At 36.5% G+C, this 19,186-nt stretch overlaps 1 protein-coding gene across 7 annotated transcripts in view; it reads left to right on the plus strand.

Annotated features, from left to right (window-relative positions):
- Positions 1-19,186, plus strand: part of cadpsa (Ca2+-dependent activator protein for secretion a) — a 176,823-nt gene that overhangs the window by 125,473 nt on the left and 32,164 nt on the right. For 3 of the 7 annotated variants that reach the window (XM_086086186.1, XM_086086187.1, XM_086086188.1), the window contains 10 exons: positions 918-1,024; positions 1,122-1,278; positions 5,743-5,884; positions 7,473-7,607; positions 9,242-9,397; positions 11,406-11,553; positions 11,874-11,888; positions 13,390-13,464; positions 16,133-16,216; positions 17,824-17,856. In XM_086086186.1, coding sequence (XP_085942312.1) covers positions 918-1,024; positions 1,122-1,278; positions 5,743-5,884; positions 7,473-7,607; positions 9,242-9,397; positions 11,406-11,553; positions 11,874-11,888; positions 13,390-13,464; positions 16,133-16,216; positions 17,824-17,856 — 1,052 coding nt within the window. The remainder of the gene's footprint in view (positions 1-917; positions 1,025-1,121; positions 1,279-5,742; positions 5,885-7,472; positions 7,608-9,241; positions 9,398-11,405; positions 11,554-11,873; positions 11,889-13,389; positions 13,465-16,132; positions 16,217-17,823; positions 17,857-19,186) is intronic. The other 4 variants (XM_086086190.1, XM_086086191.1, XM_086086192.1 and 1 more) reach the window with 2 other exon arrangements.

The following is a 19,186-nucleotide window of genomic DNA, read 5'->3' on the forward strand; positions in this document are numbered from 1 at the left end:
AAAAAAAAAAGTGTCAAAATTAGTGGGTTAATTTGGAGTTATTTTAAATTTCCTTTTACGTCAGTAAAAAAAATTAACATACGATTAATGACCGCCCCTGGGCCCTTACTTGGAAAACCTGTATTGGGGGAATTCCAGTTGCAACGCTACAGACACGTTCACGTCAAAATTTAGCAGTAATAAATTTAATTATAATGCAAATGTTTGTGCAGTGGGTCAAGTTGTATTTTACAATTTAAAAAATTTGCAGAATTTTGTTACTCGCCAATGTCTTACAAATGCAATTATGCCATCTAGTGGCAGAAAATGACAACACAAATCAATATCACACTCGTTTTAGTTTTAACTCATTTTTATGAATTATGAAATTACTGTATCAATAACTAAAAGATGCAGCCATATTTCTATTAATTTAACATTTGTTTCCACTTTTATGTTAACAAGAGTATGAAAAATGGAAAAAAATATTGTACAGTTAGAATAGATATAAAATGTGTGATTAATCGTGAGTTAACTTTTGAAGTCATGCGATTAATTACGATTGAAAAATGTAATCACCTGACACCCCTAAAAAAACAAAAACAGTCATCCCTAGTTAAAGCAAGCTGATGCTCTATATTTTTAAATGTGTCCATGAGAGTATCAAAGTAAATCATTTGAGACCAAACTTACTCCAAAGGAAAAATATGTGATTCATTTAACCTTTTAGCTCCAGTTGCTGGCAGTAGGCAGGGTAACATGCATGTTCTTTATGTAAAAATCTAAATGTCAAAGAACATGATTTCCTTATTTATCTCAAGGGTGTGTTTGCTACCCGTGCATCGGTTGCATGCATTAAACCTGAAAATAACCCTTTGATAAAGAAGCAGAATATTGAGTTTCAGGTGAGACTCTAAAATTGAACCTTTGTGCAACAGAGAATGTTGGCCGATTAGCCACTCCCGCCAAAAAATTGGAGGACACCATTCGCTTGGCTGAGCTCGTAATCGAGGTGCTACAGCAGAATGAGGAGCACCATGCTGAGGTCAGTGTGAATATCATATGATTTTGTTAGTGGTAAGGGTGTGTATACATCCTATTTCTCCAACTCCTCTCACTCGTCTCCTCTACTCCATCTGAAGGCCTTTGCATGGTGGTCAGACCTGATGGTGGAGCATGCAGAGACCTTCCTGTGTCTCTACTCGTCTGACATGGACGCAGCTCTTGAGGTGCAGCCCCCTGACAGCTGGGACAGTTTCCCCCTCTTTCAACTACTCAATGACTTCCTGAGGATGGACTGTGAGTAGGCGCAGGGGAAATGAGATGAGTCACTCTCCTCGTTCTAAAGAATATAGGACTGGATTCAGTACACAATATGAAAAAAAAAAAAAAAGGAATTCATACACATCTGAAAGGTGCTGTGATCCCCTTGTTTATATAATTGTAACTTTTTTCATTTTTATTTCAGTCATTGGCAACAATGACCATCTAGCGGATCCAAATCTAAAGTACTTTCAAGATTAATTTTTTTTCAATCCTTGTCCAGATCTTTTTGGTTTGTTTGTTTTGTTGTGTTTATTTTTTAAGTGTGCAAAATCTGGATTTGATTAAAAAGTGCATTTCATTTGATCCTATACTGTTTAAAATACACTGCAGATTTATTTATTTATTTATAGAGTGTTTGAATTAGCAGCAGACACATCCACATCAAAATTAGCAGTAATACATTTAATAACAATGCATATATTTGTGGTGAATGGAGTCTTGTTGTATTTTACAAATTTAAAAATGTGCCGAATTCCACAAGTTACTTCATGTTTAAGATTAGATAACTTGTAGTAATATGAAAAAAAATGCACTTAGCTGTCACCAACGTCTTACAAATGCAATCATGCCATCTAGTGGCAGAAAAAAATGACCTCAACACAAATCAATATGACACTCATTTTTTACAGTACATTACATATTTTTATTTTAACTAAATTTTATGAATTATTATGGATTTACTGTATCAATGACTACAAGATGGAGCCATATTACTATTAGTTTAACAATTGTTTACACTTTTATGTTGACAAGAGTATGAAAACTTAGAAAAATAATATTTATTATTGTATATTTAGAACAAATATAAAATTAGCGATTAATCATGAGTTAACTGTTGAAGTCATGTGATTAATTATGATTAAAAAATGTAATCACTTGAGCCTAAACGTAGAAAATAAAATATCTATGGCATTCTTGTTTATTACTTGATGCAGGCCACTGTAATTGTTCTTAAAATGGATACACTTTAAGTATTTTTTGCTCTAATATCACACATATAACAGTGGCATACAAGAAAAAAAATGTTTATTGTGATGATTTCTGGAAAAATATATCTCCTGTAAATTGGTATAGTGACAGACCTACTAGTATGTGTCTACATGGGGTCTGGAAATATTAATACCTCCGTGGGTTAACAACATGCGTACAATAAATGTGTATTCATCCAAATGTGTGTGTGTTTGACTGAAGATAAGACATCTTGACTTCGGTTGCTGCAGGTCTGCAATCTGGAGTCTATAATGAACTGCATTCTTGCCTGAGGGAGCTCCACAGCTCTGTCTGTGGTCCTGTAAAGGATACACTTCACCCTTCACAATTCCAACGCAATCAGTTGGGTGCTAATTGTCCTTGGGGAATGTGTACCCTTTTCCTTTCGTCAACCGGGAGTCAAGGAGAAGTCAGATTGTAATCCACTCATTCGTTGCAACCAAGATCATTACAAATCAGCTCATTTGGTCGTGCCTCAATTGGGCCCCACTTTGTACTACTGAAAATGGCAATTGAAATGTATACAGGCGGACATAGCTACAAGTCATTGTGCTTACGGAAGCACGCACACAGGAAACACAAACTCTACTCAAAGTAACTTGATGGAGGCATCTTTTCCACAGAAGGTCATCTCATGGCCCCTCAGCAATGCACTTATGTAGCAGTAAATAGCCTTAGTACCAGACAGGCGCCAAAATCAGGTTGCCATTCAAGGAGTTAATGAGGACCAAAGCAGTGGTGTTTGGGTCGCGGCGAGCCCCACAAACACACTCCTGGACACAACACATCCAAGTGGACAACAGCCGCTCAAGTGGCTAATTGGGAGAGTGGCAATCACGGAACACAACAAACATTGCACCTACTGTGTATCGCTGACCTTGACTCCAATGCCAACACACACAAACACATACATGCTCAGAGGGAGAGAGAAAAACAAAGAGAGAAAGGGAGAGGAAAAGCAAGCACGCTGCATGGAGCCGTGAGCCATCACTTTAGCACACACTGGCCTCCATTTTATCTCCTGCGGTCTTTGTCAGTGTTGTCTTTTTACCAGTTGGAAGCTGGCAGAGAGGGGAAGTGTATGTGATTGGTTCCGATTTTGAAATACCCTGACAACTCAAACCTGGATTGGACACAAACTGCTTATTAATGTATCACACCTGTGAGAAGAGATGCAAAAGTCACATCACCAGCCTCCTCTGATATGTTTTTGTCTTTTTTTTCTGAACATATATATATATATATATATATATATATATATATATATATATTTAAAAAAAAAAAAAAAAAATATATATATATATATATATATATATATATATATATATATATATATATATATATATATACAGTCGATACCATTCTGACATGTCAAGGAAGCTAAAACATACTCAACGTACCACGCTAAGCTTAACTTCAAAATAAAGTTGACCAAATACAGTAATACATCGACGGCAATGCAAATAGCCTTATTACTCTTTTATTTTGAAGTTCACCCACGACGTGGTTGATGGCTAGCTTGACTTCCCTTTTAACGTTTCTTTATCGTAGTTGATTGACATTGTAGTTGCGCCCAGCATCACCTCAACGTTATGTTCAATCGCTAAATTAGGATGCTTAAAAAAAATTAATTACGCCGTCATTGTATGATACGGCAGAAGTCTCCAACGTAAGTGGCTAGCAGCTAGCTGTTAGCATGACCAACGAGTGTCTGGCTGCCGGCTGGTACCTGCAACCTGTTCTTATTCTGGACCAAGGCTACTTTGTAATTCCCTCTCCATGTTTAAAGGAAGGGAATGTGCCTTAAATTGCACGTTGAGGTCTTTTCATTTATTTTTTTAAACATAATTAGAACTTTGTCTTCATTTATTTTATAAAACACTTTTGCCCTTTAAAAAAGAAAAACATTCATTGACTCAAATTGTAAATTTGAGCTGTTTAGATTATAGCAACACAACTTTAAGCCATTAATACTTTACTTTACACATAACCCATGTAAAAATAAGAATGTATCTGCCTCATATTGTACTTAAAAGTTATGTTCCTAAATCCTAAATGGCTATTTTGTAGGGGTTGGGTTTTTGTATGTTTTGGGTGTGTTTGTCATGTGGTCTCGTTATGTCTGATCACGTCCTCCTGTGTGTCTCTTTCCTTCCCAGTGTGTGTGACAAATCAGTGCCCTTAGCCTATTGTGTTCCCCAGGTGTGTCTCATTAGTGTTGGTGTATTTAGTCTGTTAATAATAATAATAATAATGCATCAGATTTATATAGCGCTTTTCTAGACACTCAAAGACACTGTACAATGGAATGGATACATTATTCATGTACTCACACATTCACAATGTGGTGGGGTAAGCTGCTTAAGCAGCTACAGCTGCCCTGGGGCAGGCTGACGGAAGCGTGGCTGCCAGTGTGCGCCTACGGCCCCTCCGACCACCACCAAACATTCACACCTTCCATATACCAGTGTGATTAGCACTGGGGGCAATGTGTGTAAAGTGCCTTGCTCAAGGACACAACGACACGTGACTTGGGGAGAGCGGGGTTCGAACAGCCAACCTTCTTCTGGTTACTGAACAACCGCCTCCTCTCGCCCAGTCTTGGCGACCAGTCTCCTTTTGTCCAGTCCAGTCATTGCGACCAGTCTCCTTTTGTCCAGTCCCGTCATGGCGACAAGTTTCCTCTCTCCCAGTCCCGTCATGGTGACCAGTCTCCTCTTGCCCAGTCCCATCATGGCAACCAGTCTCCTCTTTGGCGACCCGTCTACTCTCGCCCGGTCCAGTCACGTCCAGTCCTCGTCCACTCACCTGTCTCTACTTGTTTTAATAAATGTCCTCACATAGCTCTCGATTCTTGTCACCCTGCTGTTTCTCCCCGCATTTGGCTCCACCATCTCACACCCACGCACACCTTTTCTTGACAGCTACATTAGACTTTTTTTCTTTTTCTTTTTTTAATGGGAAAAGGCTTTTTACAAAATAAATGAAGACACTAAATCCTACACGGTTCTATTACATATTTAGTTTTTTTATTTTTATTTAATGGAAAATGTGTTTTACAAAATAAATGTAGTATTTATCTTTCTTTCTTTTTTTTTTGCTGATCCGAGAAACGATCTGATCCTTAACTCGAATCCGTGATCCGATCTGAACCGTGACTTTTGTATCCGTTGCACCACATTGTTTATTAATAAAGAAGCACACTCTACTGTGAACACGTCTCTTATTCTCAGACTGTCAACAAGTAGTCTTAACAAGCACAATATTGTACCAAAACACAGTCTTCAACCACGCCCCCACCTGCATGCCCAGTGGCTGAGGCATGGTCCAAATGTCTGTTTTAGCACACTCAAATTTCACGAATGTCAAATATTAGGCACACCCATCATAGATTGATTAAATATGCGTTAACATTCACAGATGACATTTATATTTTTCTCTAACCAGATAACCTTTGCAATGGGAAGTTCCACAAACACCTGCAAGACCTGTATGCCCCCCTGGTGGTGCGTTACGTGGACCTGATGGAGTCATCCATTGCTCAGTCTATTCACAGAGGCTTTGAAAGGGAATCTTGGGAACCTGTCAAGTAAGGAGACCTTTTTGACCTTTGCCGTCTTTATACTCTAACAGGGTAAGAATTATCATATTACACCATAAAACCTAAAAGTAAATCTTATTAAAAATAAATTAGCTAACATAGCTTACCACTATATCTGTAAACCACTGAAAACCACTCTTTCCCCAAAATTTGACCCCATTAATGTTCAAAGATGCTTGAGGGAGCCACAATTTTTCATCAGTGCTACTCTTAACCAGATGTATGATAAAAATGGTATTTTTGTTTTGGACCAAATACATGCATATGTGCAAAATACGCACGCTTAATATATTTTATTTTTTGTAATACATTTCTCTGTGCATGTATTAAATATCCACTAATCTAACCCAAAAACAAAGGGGTTTGAAGAACACAACAAAATAATCATAAACATAATGTATTTTTTTTCCAGTGCAAAGGGCTCTCTTGCATTAAAAAATACCATTACCACTATGTTTTCCCTGCAAATCATTTTAAATTATTAGGCCTATACTCCTGATGTAGTAGTATAGGGCAGTACACGACCCGGACTATAGTCGATGCAATTAGCATATTCGCTGTTTTTTCTATCTTTCTTTCTTTTTCTCAACATTTTTGTAATATTTGTTCGTTTTTGCAAGGATACCATCCATCTGTTTTTCGTGGGTTTGTAAAAAAAAAGAAAAAGAAAAAAAGATAGAAAGAAAGAAAAAGAAAATTAGAATGTTTTTTTCACCCCCAAAACCTTTTTTTTAATCTAGACACTCATTTTAGAGTTGCAGATCAACTGTTGTAGATCAACATAAATTCCACCAAATTATACTGTAGTTGCATAATGGGCAATCAATTCCCACTTTCTACTGCTTTTTCACAAGACATATATTTGCCTAATCATTAGTGCTGTCAAAGTTCATTTGTTAACTGATTAATTAATCACCAAAAAATTATTGCATTAATCATAAATTAATGCAGATTAATCGCACTTGATTGATTTTAACCATAGATTATCCTTTAGCCTGACAGCGTATCGCTACATTTAAGGTAGCACAGGTTGTGTTTGAGCAATGAACATACTTACATGCATTAAAGTAAAGCATTTAATAAATGTTTGTTCATGTCAAAATATTGGGGTCATTGTTTTCCATTTTAAATTATGCAAGTAATTAACTGATTAGAAAAAGAGGAGGATGACCGTGTGCAGTGGATCAAAAAATGTTGAAGATGTCCTCATAACATTAAGTGGCAAAAGAATTAACACATAAACGGTGCTCTTCAAATTTTGCGGGAAAATTTTTTGATTAAAAAAAACTTTTTTATTAAGCGATTAATCGTGATTAATCAAAATTCTAAGATGTAAACAATCTGATTACAAAATGTAATTGTTTGACAGCTCTACTAATCATGCATGCAGCTATTCCGATGTAACATAATTTGTACATGTATCATGTGCTATATGAATATTCAATTTTTTAAAACCACAACTAAATCAGGTGATCTGTGTAAACTCCATGATGTGTAGCTTCCATGAGTGTGAGCTTTTGCAGAAAATATCAGTATTTGTCTATTGTTTTCTTTTTTGTTGTGTTTTTCTCTGCAGGAGTATAGCTAGCACTCTGCCAAATGTCAATCTTCCAATGCCCAAAGTACCAAATATAACAGTGCCAAGTGTTAAGCTTGCACAAATGCCCAGCTTTTCTCCACCCAACTGGATGACTTCAAATGATGACTCAGAGTGTGTACGACTTGCCTCCTGTAGGCAGATATGCACGCGTCTTTGGCATAAATGTGGCATCTAAATGACACAAAGCAACAGATTGGTCCAGCATGTCTCATAGCATTAACTTTCCTTCTATTTGAGATGCAATGTTAGTGTTGAACTATACACTCAGTTGGGTCAAAAATAACCCAACTATGGGTCAAAAATGGACCGGTCCTCTACTTGGGTCAATTTGACCCAACTTTGAGTCAAGAAATTGGTCTTTTAGTGTAAAACAACTCGTAAATTTTGGTCAGATCCTTTACTTGGGTCAAAAAATTGGGTCATTTTGTATAAAACAACCCAGAAAGTTGGGTCAAATTGACCCAGAAAGTGGATCGGTCCATTTTTTTATCCATAATTGGGTTACTTTTGACCCAACAGTTTTTAAAGTGTAATGTGATATAACATGACCATTGTGTGCCGGTAAATGCAGGAAATTAAAAATGTAATCGTTCAAAGGATATTTGCCGTGCATATGTTTGAAAGGTGACTGCAATCCTTCCTATTGCGTATTGCATGTCTCTTTTTAGTGTTCTTAGTGTATTATTCTTTCTTTTGTTAAAATAAATAATACATTCATAAACTAGACAACTCGTGTACAGTGGATATAAAAGTTATACAACCCCCTATTAAAATACAGCGTATAAAAATAAGACAAGATGAATCATTTCAGAATTTTTTCCCACATTCAGTGTGAACATAACCTGAAAAGAATAAACTTGAATATTTTAGTGGAGGGAGTACATTATGCAAATATTAAAAGTAAATGTGGTTACATGTACAGAGTTGGCCAATCACATTCGAGCTCATATTAAATAGTTGTCAGTGCTAGTTGGGTTTCGACAATTTCATTGGTTGCATTTTTCAGCAAACTATCTGAGGAATCTCATAATTAAAATGGATCAGCCAGAAGAAGGGTACTAAATAATTTGACATAATGAGAACATGAAAATATTTTTAATAAAAAATAAATAAATCGTAATCACATGTTCGTAAAGCTTCACAGGCTTTCCTTTAAAGTCCATGTTTGTTTGTTTATAAAAACAAAACAAAAAAACAAATATGAGATTGCAATTCAGCATTTAAATAAAAGGGAAATTGTATAATAATTAATTTGAAACATAACAGTACCCCAAATTTTGCAATGTTAGCATTTCTATCGTAATCATCAACAATGTATTTGTGCAAACATTTGTTGCAAATTGAGATGTTTCTACCATTCTTAAAGCCACATTTATACCTTGTCATGGCGTGGAGCATGTGGCTGACTGATCTGACTTCTGTGTTGTCAAGATTGTGAATATTTCCATGACCTTCCTGGTGCTTTCACCCTCTATTGTTGCCGTGTCTGTTGTGTGCTTGTGTGTTTGGGGCCCTTGCAGTGAGAACAAGTTTTTGTTGTCTCGTAAATTGTGGTATCGATGTGAGTTTGACCCTGGTAAGTACTGCTGTTTATTTCTTCCCTACAGCTTGTTTACATTTTGCCCAAAGACTTGCTCCTGTATTCCATGTGGGTGCTTTGAATTTCGTCTGTGAAGAGACAATTGAGATAAATGAGACAATATTGTAAAATCTGAATGCACATTTTTTACCTCTCGCTCTTAAAGCAATGGCTCAGGGACATCAGAGGATCTCTTTTGGAAGTTGGACGCTCTGCAGACCTTCATCCGAGATCTCCACTGGCCAGAGGAAGAGTTTGGCAAACACCTGGAAACCAGACTGAAACTCATGTCCAGTGATATGATTGAATCCTGTATAAAAAGGTACGAAGGAAAATATAACCAGAATGCAATTAGATAACGATGGAAAAATGTGACTCAAACTGTATAATGATTTTACATAATAGTTCTACTACCATAAATAGTGACTAACCAAAATTGACACTCACCCAAAATGTTTAGAATTGCCGATATCACTAGATTAAACTCCACAAAATATGATAAAACATTTGTCATTTCACTTCAAGCTGTACTCTTAAACATTAACGGCTTACAGCCAAGTCGGTATCATGCACACGGCAATATTTTTCTCAACTGTATTAGGCTGTTTTCCCCAAAAGGCTAAAGGGTAAAAACTTTCTTATCACTGTTTTGTTCTTCTTTATATGGTCTGTACAGTGCCCTCTTTCACTCCATAGCGATGGGATACTGTGCCCCAACTTTTTCCCTTTTTTGTGCATAGGCAGGGGGTTTAACGTCTTAACTTCTTTTTTACTGGTACTTTGGTTGTTTGCTAGAAGCCTTATGCAGAGGGTTAAATAAAACACCAAAATATGCGGAGATGGTTGCAGAGAACAGGATAGGTAAATTATCTCTTTAAGTGATGCCATGTATTCTGTAATGATATTTTACTATATTTATGTTATTATTAAAACTAATTCACTCCCAGCCATTTTCACTGAAGCAACCCCCTTCGCTCCCGGCTGTTTAACTGGACTTTGACTGATTTTGCAAGGTCCACAGAATATTCTGTTCTATTGCTCTTGCTAAAACATGGAACCTACCAAAAGAAAGATTAGAGTCTCTTCTTTCATCAGGAAAAAAAAGTATACTTGTATCTGTTTCCATTTTGCAGCAATTAGCATTAGAATAAGTTTCATCATTATTCACAAACCTGTTGAAAACACTGGCCCTAGCTGTTATGTATCGACCGAAGTCGATAGGGAAAAAGTAGATCCCAGAAATGCAGGCTCGGGTAAGGAAAATACAATTTGTATTTATTTACAAATAGGATCACTACAAAAAATGCTTGCACGCAAGCAAGGACTATCAAGCAACGAAAAACACTTGCATAATGCGAGGAATAACTAGCTTAACGAAACACGCTTGCAAAGTGCAAGGATAAAAACGAAAAACAAAAAACGCTTACACAAGGCACGGACTATAAACACACAAAATATAACCAGTACTAAACCAAACGAAAAGCGACATGGCTATATACTCACACGTAGATACAAAACTCGGGACTACAGGCTAGAGGACAAATACGTTTCAACAAGGGTGCAGAGAATACTTGGACACAACGGTGAGCAAGGAATAATGGAACTATGACACTGGCTGATCTCTTATACTCTGCTGCCACCTGCTGCCCGTTTTTGTAATAACTAGCATTGCTTTAAGCGACCTCTTCATGTCAGAAGCTGTATCAAAGCCTTCTGTATGCTCTAACATAAAAAAAACATAAACAACGTATAAATACTTTTTGAAGAGTGCAGGACAAAGTATTAAAAAACATATTTTTACGTTTTTGGGTTTGAATGACTTAAAAACTATGCCTGTTATAATGAATTTTCATTGTTTTTGTAAGGCTTCAGAAAACCGCAAATAGGTGAATTTGCAAATAGCGAACCATGAATAGGTGAGGTTCACCGCACTATAAGAATTAACGGTCAGTAAATATGTACATGGGAAAGCAACTCCCAATGAAACTGTTAGTGTTCCTTTTCAATCGAATATTTTGTTCAACATCTCTTCATCTATCAGGAACCATATCAAGATACCTACTTTCTACCAAATGTCTTAATTAGAAAACAGAATAATATTTATTGGCTTAGTATGTAAAAACACAAGGAATCACAAACATAGAAATAACAATGCCCGAAAATAATCACCAACAGAGGGAGACAAAACGGGAAGCCTGGTGTTCGCAAAAGTCTTTAAAAAGTATTAGGTTAGAATGAACAGTTGTTTTTCTAAATATGAACTACGAATATGGGTTTGTATTATTTAGAAAAATCCCTACTGAATGTGTCTTGTCTTTTCTTTCCTAAAGAACGCGTGCAGCGTTTGAGGCCAAGCTTCAGAGGAGCAGCCGGGCTACAGACTTTAGAGTGCCGCAGTCAATCTGCACCATGTTTAATGTCATGGTGGATGCCAAGGCCCAGTCTGCCAAGCTGTGTGCCATGGACCTGGATCAAGAGGTAGGTAGGCCCCAAAATAACATGGGAAGAGCTTGTTACATATGCTTTAAAGCATTTTCAAATGTAGAAGAAAAAGGTGTTATTGTAAAGATGGATTTCAATTATGTCAGGCAATACAAATATATTTTCGTAGTTTAAATTCTAACGTTTGTGACTGTCTTATTACTGTCGCTGTCTTTCATTAATTTTCTGTCATATTTGCATCTTTTTTGTATTTTCTTCAATTATTTTACTACATGATTACCATAATTTCACATGTGCAATGTCACCTCCAACTCTGCTTCTCAGCTGCTTTTTTTCTCTCCTTTGTCGTGTGAAAGTTTATTAGACACTGGGTAAGTGTGGCCACAAATTAAATTGTAATCACACCCTCCCTTTCCCAATTGTATAATTACTCGTCAGTTTTCCCTGTCTGTCTTCCTCCACTTCAATTGTTTGGATTTGATTAGCATATGTGTAGATATTATTGAATATACATGGAGTAGAAGTGAGAGATTTCACAGAATCTTGAGACTGATTCCCATTACTGACAATGAATTCATTATTGCTCAGTCCTTCGCTTTTCTGTTGGTGCCACAAGCGCAAACAAAGGGATTCATCATGCTACCACTGCCTCTGCGAGTTTCCATGACAGCAGTTCTTTGGCTGAATGAAAAGCTCCTTTGCCAGCCAAGCAGTTGATTATATCAGTGTCATTTATTAACAAATAATTACAATCAACAATCTTGTTTCAAAATAACAATAAGTATCAACTGTCTGACAATCTTAGTAATGTTTCGCAAACATTAGAGTCAGAGGACAAAACAGAAATGAGCGGATTGCTTCTTGATCAGTTTTAGTTCAACTAATGAAGATGTAATTTATTGAAATACAACTGGGTAATTAAATGTGAAGTAAGGAGTGTATTAAGATATTATAATCATGAGGGATGTTCACTTTTTTTATACCGATACGGATACTCAAATACCGATACCGATAACAAGTGTCGATTACCATTTTTTTTAAATGACATATATATCCCAACAATAGCAAATTTCCTTAAAATTGAATGAAATTAATGGCAATTATATTTTTTCAATTTGCCCATAAAACTCATTTTGCATAGAGCACGTAATAAAATGACATTCAAAAAAACGATAAATAAAATGAAACAAATAATCCAGTGGCCAAGTAAAAAAAAAAATCCCAATCAAAATATGTGGCTGTACAATTTATTTTTAAGGAATAGAGTGAAGTGCAAAGAATTCAATTCAATACAATAGTGTTTCAAGTAATTTAGTAATATCTACCATGTTAAGAATTCCTCAAGCTGTTTAGTGTGTGATGTTTAATTATATCTTGTTTTGAAATCCATGCTTTTAATTTGGAAGGCAGCTCTGTATTTCCGCTTCCTGTTTCACATTCTCTGTTCATCATTCATCTCATAGCAATGCAGTAGTCAATGACGATATACTATATAGCGTAATATACAAAGATGTGTCTTCACTTCAGAGCTAATATAATTGTACAACTGAAGACTTATGTGCTCTCTTACTGTAGCCCCCTGTGGCGGTCAATAAATGCAAAATAACCATTTCAGCCTTAAGTTCCTTACCGAAAAATGGCCACAAGAGCGGGGGCCGATACCAGTATCGATAACCATCGCAAGTACCGATACCATGAAATGTGGCCTGATATTGTCTCGATACCGATACCTGGTTTCGGTACTCGCCCATCCCTAATAATCATACTGTATAGATAACAATGGATTGTTGAGATTTAAAAAAAAATCTTTGTATGTTGATGTATAAATCAACCTGTTCTGTTTTTTCTCTCTTTTTTATTTTTTATGTGTAGCGACAATACCATTCCCAAATTGACAATCTCATTGAGGAAACAGTGAAGGAGATGATAACCGTGCTGGTAGCAAAGGTAAAGTACCTATTTAGACTACATTAGCAATAACTGCTGCATTCGAGGATGGTCAGAAGACGGATGTATTCCAGTTGTTTTTTCCCAGTACCAACTTGAAAGCGTTCAAGGTGAGAGTAAACAACCAAAATGGCGGCTAGTGACTTTGACATCCAGCAAACTTGCCATCTCGCAATTTTGCTTCATTTATTGTTTTTATCTTATTGCATAAACATTTCATATAGTTCAGTCGTTCACGGTATAATTTCATTTGTAAAGTTATGTAGAATATTTATGAATTAAAAAAGCTATCCAGTTTTATACTCGAGTAAATTGTGTTTTACCATTCATGGTCTGTGTTTCCAAAGGGGTCGCCATTGTAGTCAGTCTGTGAAGTTGGGGTTATTTTTCTTTGCAAATAGGATTTCCGAGTTCAAAGGGGCGTTCCTATATACACTTCTTGTTTTTTATTCAGATATGTCCACCTTCCCACTTTTGTTGAATGCAGCATAATTGCTTTGATTGGTAGAATACTTTCATCAACAGCTTGTCTTTATGTACATTTGTACATTACATAATGTACATTTTACTTCAAGTTCAAGTTTGCAGATTTTTCTCCAATTTTATCTCGCGTCTGAAAACTAACATTAAATTATTGCACTCTTAATCTGTATCAAGTTTTAAATGTGGACTTTTGACCTTTTTCCTCGGTATTCTTGGGTTAGAGGTGACATCAACAAAAATACTCACAAAGTGCAGACTTCCACTAATAATTGTCTGTGATATCACAGAGATGGTCCTTGGTAGTGGAGTGCTCACGTACTGTAGCTTACTTTCATACATCTGACCTCAGTTCCCAGTCCCATTCACTGTTTCTTTATGATCAGTGTAATACCTTTATTTAACCAGATAAAAACCCATTGAGATCAAGATCTCTTTTAAAAGGGTGACCTTGCCAAGATGTCAACAGCACACGTCATTAAAACTAAGACTATACGTACAATACATTTAAATACATTTGACAAATGTATAATGTCCTAAAAATACAAATAAAGTAAAGTGCATACACATTAAAGGACAAATAACAAATCATAAACACAGGCAATGCTGAGTCGTCTCACATTGTTTTGTGTCGGTGAATGATCAGCGTAGGTAAACCTTCCACAATTTAATTAAAAATTTTAAGCCACATGCCCCATCGAACATCCTGACAGAGTTAGCACACCCCCATTTCCACTGTGCACACGTTGCTTTTTCCCAATTTTTTAAAATTGATTTGTGAATATTGAGAAAACTTAAGCTGCGTTCACACTGCAGCTCGATTTAGATTTTTTCATGCAGTTTGAACGGTACAAATCAGATTTTTTTCACACCAGACCTGGGCCTCTTTCGTATGTGGATATAAATCGGATATGTATGCGATGCGTCTGCACTGTGAATGCTCATCCGCACGCATCCGATTCATAGGTCATCAAGAGCCTGATATGTGCTCGGCGCGGGCGGTAAAAATGACATGTCTGTGAATATATACAAAGCTGTTTTGATTAACAGTGTTATTTGTCTTTAATTTAATCACACTTGAAACATGAGGCATAAAGTTGACATTTGTAGCGACAGTAGAAATTCAGCCCTGCAGACAATTCATCACACACATCAATGACACGACGTCATCTTCAATGAAATGAAGATATCGAGAAGTCTCCCCTCATTTCCCCAAAATATTTCTACCTCTTCCAAACTCGCTACTCTGGCGTAATGAGATGGGGGAAAAATGAGTTTGACGGGTTTCTGCTCTGATTGTAAACACTGACGCTCAAGGAAGCTGAGGACAGCAGCCAAACATGAGCGAGCGTGAAAACAGTCCACCAATCGGGAGCGGGCGTTTGCACAGCTTAATTTGCATAATTTATGCAGGCAAGACACGAATCCAACTTCTAACTCATCCGCGAAAGGATTCCACCAGCCCACCAATCAGTAGCGAGCGTTGGCACAGCTAAATTTGCATATGGCACTGATAAAGGTTGCTTGCCTCGGCGGCTTGGCTGGAGGAAAAATGTTGCGTGGAGTCGGACCTATATTTATTTATTTATAACTCTGCAACGTGACGTCATTTGTTTTGGGTGCACATCACTTGACATATGCTGTTTGTGCATGCGAGTCACATCACGGGCGTGTTGTGTTCACATTGAAGTCGCATTTGTTTTTGTAATGTGAACAGTCCATAAAAAGATCGGATTTAACAAAAAATCTGAATTGGGCATCACGCCCTGCAGTGTGAACGTAGCCATAGCCATATTCTAATGCTAATTGCTGCAAAACGGAAATGGATACAAATATACTTTTTTTTTTCCTGATGAAAGAAGAGACTCTAATCTTTCTTTTGGTAGTTTTTATATATTTTTTGCAATAGAACAGAATATTCTGTGGGCCTTGCAAAATCTGTCAAAATCCAGTAAAAATGGCTGGGAGTGAATGAGTTAATGAGGGTCAAACTTTGGAGGCATTGGATGGACTGATTGCCAGTCAAAGGGATATTTTTCATTTTTACATTTTTTGATCAGCTTAACAATGTTTGTCTTTCCATCTAACTCAAATGAGTAAAATATTATTATTCAAAGATTGATAACATAATTCAAAAGGACATTTGACTGTTACTGACAATATCCTGTTTTCTTCTTCTCTGTTTCAGTTTGTGGTTATCCTGGAGAGTGTCTTAGCAAAACTCTCCAGATATGATGAAGGAACTCTCTTTTCCTCTTTTCTTTCTTTCACGGTAAGCATCTGTCACATTAAAGTGTCAAAACAACAAAGTTGCTATCAAATCATAGAAACAGGTTTGATGCACAGGTTCGCCATTTGCAAATTTCTGATAATGTTTATTAGTATTTATAGGTCCTGCGGAAACTGAGATTCTAATAATCCATAGAGGCATTATACCTCACTGTAGGTGGAATTACACTCAAATTACCAACAGAGGGCCAAGTTCACAAAGTATGCACTGCGTCCACTGATAGTGCCAAGTTTACACCGGCTTCCAGTAGACGTTATTTGCGTCACTCAAACGGCGTGTGGCAATTAGCGCTGGTGTTGGTGAATTAGACGCTGTTTATCAATGAGACTCATTTGCATAGAGGTGGGCAATTTATAGATATCTAATATCTATATGTATATTGCCTTATATTTTATATGATATCATACTATATATATTTTTTATTCATGTATATATTATAATATATTCTATTATTTTATTATAGTATATTTGCAGTATTTTCAAATACGACATTTCTTGCAAGAAATGTACTTATAAATATGTGTTGAATTTTGCACTCTAAGGAACAATGATAAATATTTTTGGATGTTACACTTTCATTGAATTGTTATCCAGATCCAGACTACATTTTTTTTATTGTAATCTCTTATCCTTAAGTTAAATAGGAACATTTCTTGCATGGTCATGTCCATAAAAAAAAAAAATTTCACTACAATCATGGTCTTTTTCATTTCTTTTTTTTACTTCATTGCTGACTTTTCATAAAATAAAATATATTTAGCCATTTTTTCTCATCAATTGTAATATACATTAGAAGGCATTTCATATGAGCATAAAATTAATTCTTCTTCTTCCATGCAACAAAAATAAATACCAGTAAATAAAAACTTTTTTTTTTTTAAATCTGTCTATCACAATTGTGACTTAAAGTAGCACAAAGGAACTTTTCAACCTTAATAAAATATTTTCATAACTCTCCTGATGAAACATCGACTTAAAACTAGCTGAATGGTACCTTTGCCATGGCCTGAGGGGGTCTGTATCATTTTTACTGGCACCAAGCAACTTTGAGAAGGATGGTAGGAACACTGCCACACAAAAAACGAAAAGTTTGCTGACTGCTTTAAGGCATACGTCACTTCGCCCTTTCCCCATTCGTTCAAAGACGGAAGTCAATTTGAATGTCGACGCACAATTACTGTTTTCCTTGCAGAAGCTGCAAAACAACTGAATTGTCTGAGGAGACAAAAAAAGAAAAGAAAAAGGGAAGCTACCAGTCAAGGATCAACATTGGCCCGGATTTCACTCGCTGGCGTGAGCTAAAAAAACTATCCAATGCACTTGTCCTCATGGGAAATGTGATCCTCCTTCAGGCATAACATTACCGCTTTTGTCCTTATGGTGCCGCCATAATCAACATAAACTGAAAGTTCCTTAGTGTTGCTTTAAGCCAGGTTATTGAACAACCACGTTTACATTTTGGTACCAGATCAACAGTAGGCATTCCACTGCAAATTATGCGGTTTTATTTATGAAGCATTTTTACATGAAAATTGATACAGGTCGAATTCTAATTGTTTGTCATCCATATCTCTCTCCTTTATGACAAGGTGAAAGCTGCCTCAAAATATGTGGACGTACCTGTAAGTGAGAGTTACAGTTCTGTGTCCATCTTTGTGTCTTTATACTGTGGAACAAACATTGAAACTCAAATAAACATTCATTAACCTACCATACCTAGTCTACCATGGACTATATATGCATTTTATGTTTTACGTGCATCTATTTTGGTGAAGGAGAAAAAAAATTGTTGGTTTTTTTTCATATTTCAAATCAAGTTTTCTCTTTAGAAATACAGTAATAAGCAATTCCAAGATTTAGATTTTGCATTCATAAGACTATGTTAAAGAGGAAGTCAACCCAAAAACTATTCTTTGATAATGTGTTCTGTGTGCTTTCACTGGCCTAAACACGGCATTCTGATTAATATTGCATTTGTGGAATATGAATTACGCAGCAAAATCCAGCTGTTTTAATCCATCTCAAGTGGCGGCATTACTCCATGAAGGGATCCTAGTGTAAAACGCACTGATAACAGTGTTTTCAGTGAAAATAACAGAAGTTGTCAGTAAAAATGGCAACGTAAGATGGCTGCCCTCTGGCTTCAGCCACAAAGGGTGTTTTTTTTTTTAAAGGGTCCTATAGACAGTCCAGTCATATAAGTCCGAGTGACAACCAATCATGGCTCACCAGTTTTCAGAGTTTGATTCTGTGACGTTCTCAAGCTGAGCCCTGATTGGTTGTTACCTGAGCCCTGAGCAACCGTAATGTAATTTTAACTCGGCAGCAAGTAGCAAAATGGGCGCCCCATGGGCTCCAGGTGGCGTAGTGGTTATCACTTATCTTTGGTGCAGGTTGGCGTGAGTTCGCTTCGCACCTGGGACCATATATGTGTGTGAGTGCACCAAAAAAAACACACAAAAAAATGTCCGCCTCCTGAGATGGATTTTGCTGCTTTGTTCCACAAACACAATGCAAATAAAATAAAATAAAAATCTGCTGAATAAAGTAATAAAGTTACGTCCTGTAAGGTCCTGTTGGGCATTATGACAGGTCACTATCTCTCAACATTAGGGGCAATTTTTTTCCCTATGTTTTCTAAAAACTATGGGTTATTTGCCTCTATTTAAATGTATGAATTTGTTTAATCTTGTGAGCAATTTGCTGTTTCACAATGAATGTAGTGTATAGCATACCAGTACTAAATCACACTAAATATAGTCCAGGTCTGACCTTAAGCGCCAGCCTTAAATGGGTTTGGTTTATTAAAATCTATCTAGGATTATATCAAATCTGTGGAAAACTATTGAGAAATGTGGGGATTGATGTATAATGTTTGAAATGACAAGTTTGTTCCATTGTGGTACATAGCGTATGTGTTTGTTGCGTGTGTTTCTTATTGTTGTACTGTAT

Source organism: Leptonotus elevatus, chromosome 10 (genome assembly GCF_054856555.1).
Source record: "Leptonotus elevatus isolate MCC_2025b chromosome 10, RoL_Lele_1.0, whole genome shotgun sequence".
NCBI lineage: Eukaryota > Metazoa > Chordata > Actinopteri > Syngnathiformes > Syngnathidae > Leptonotus > Leptonotus elevatus.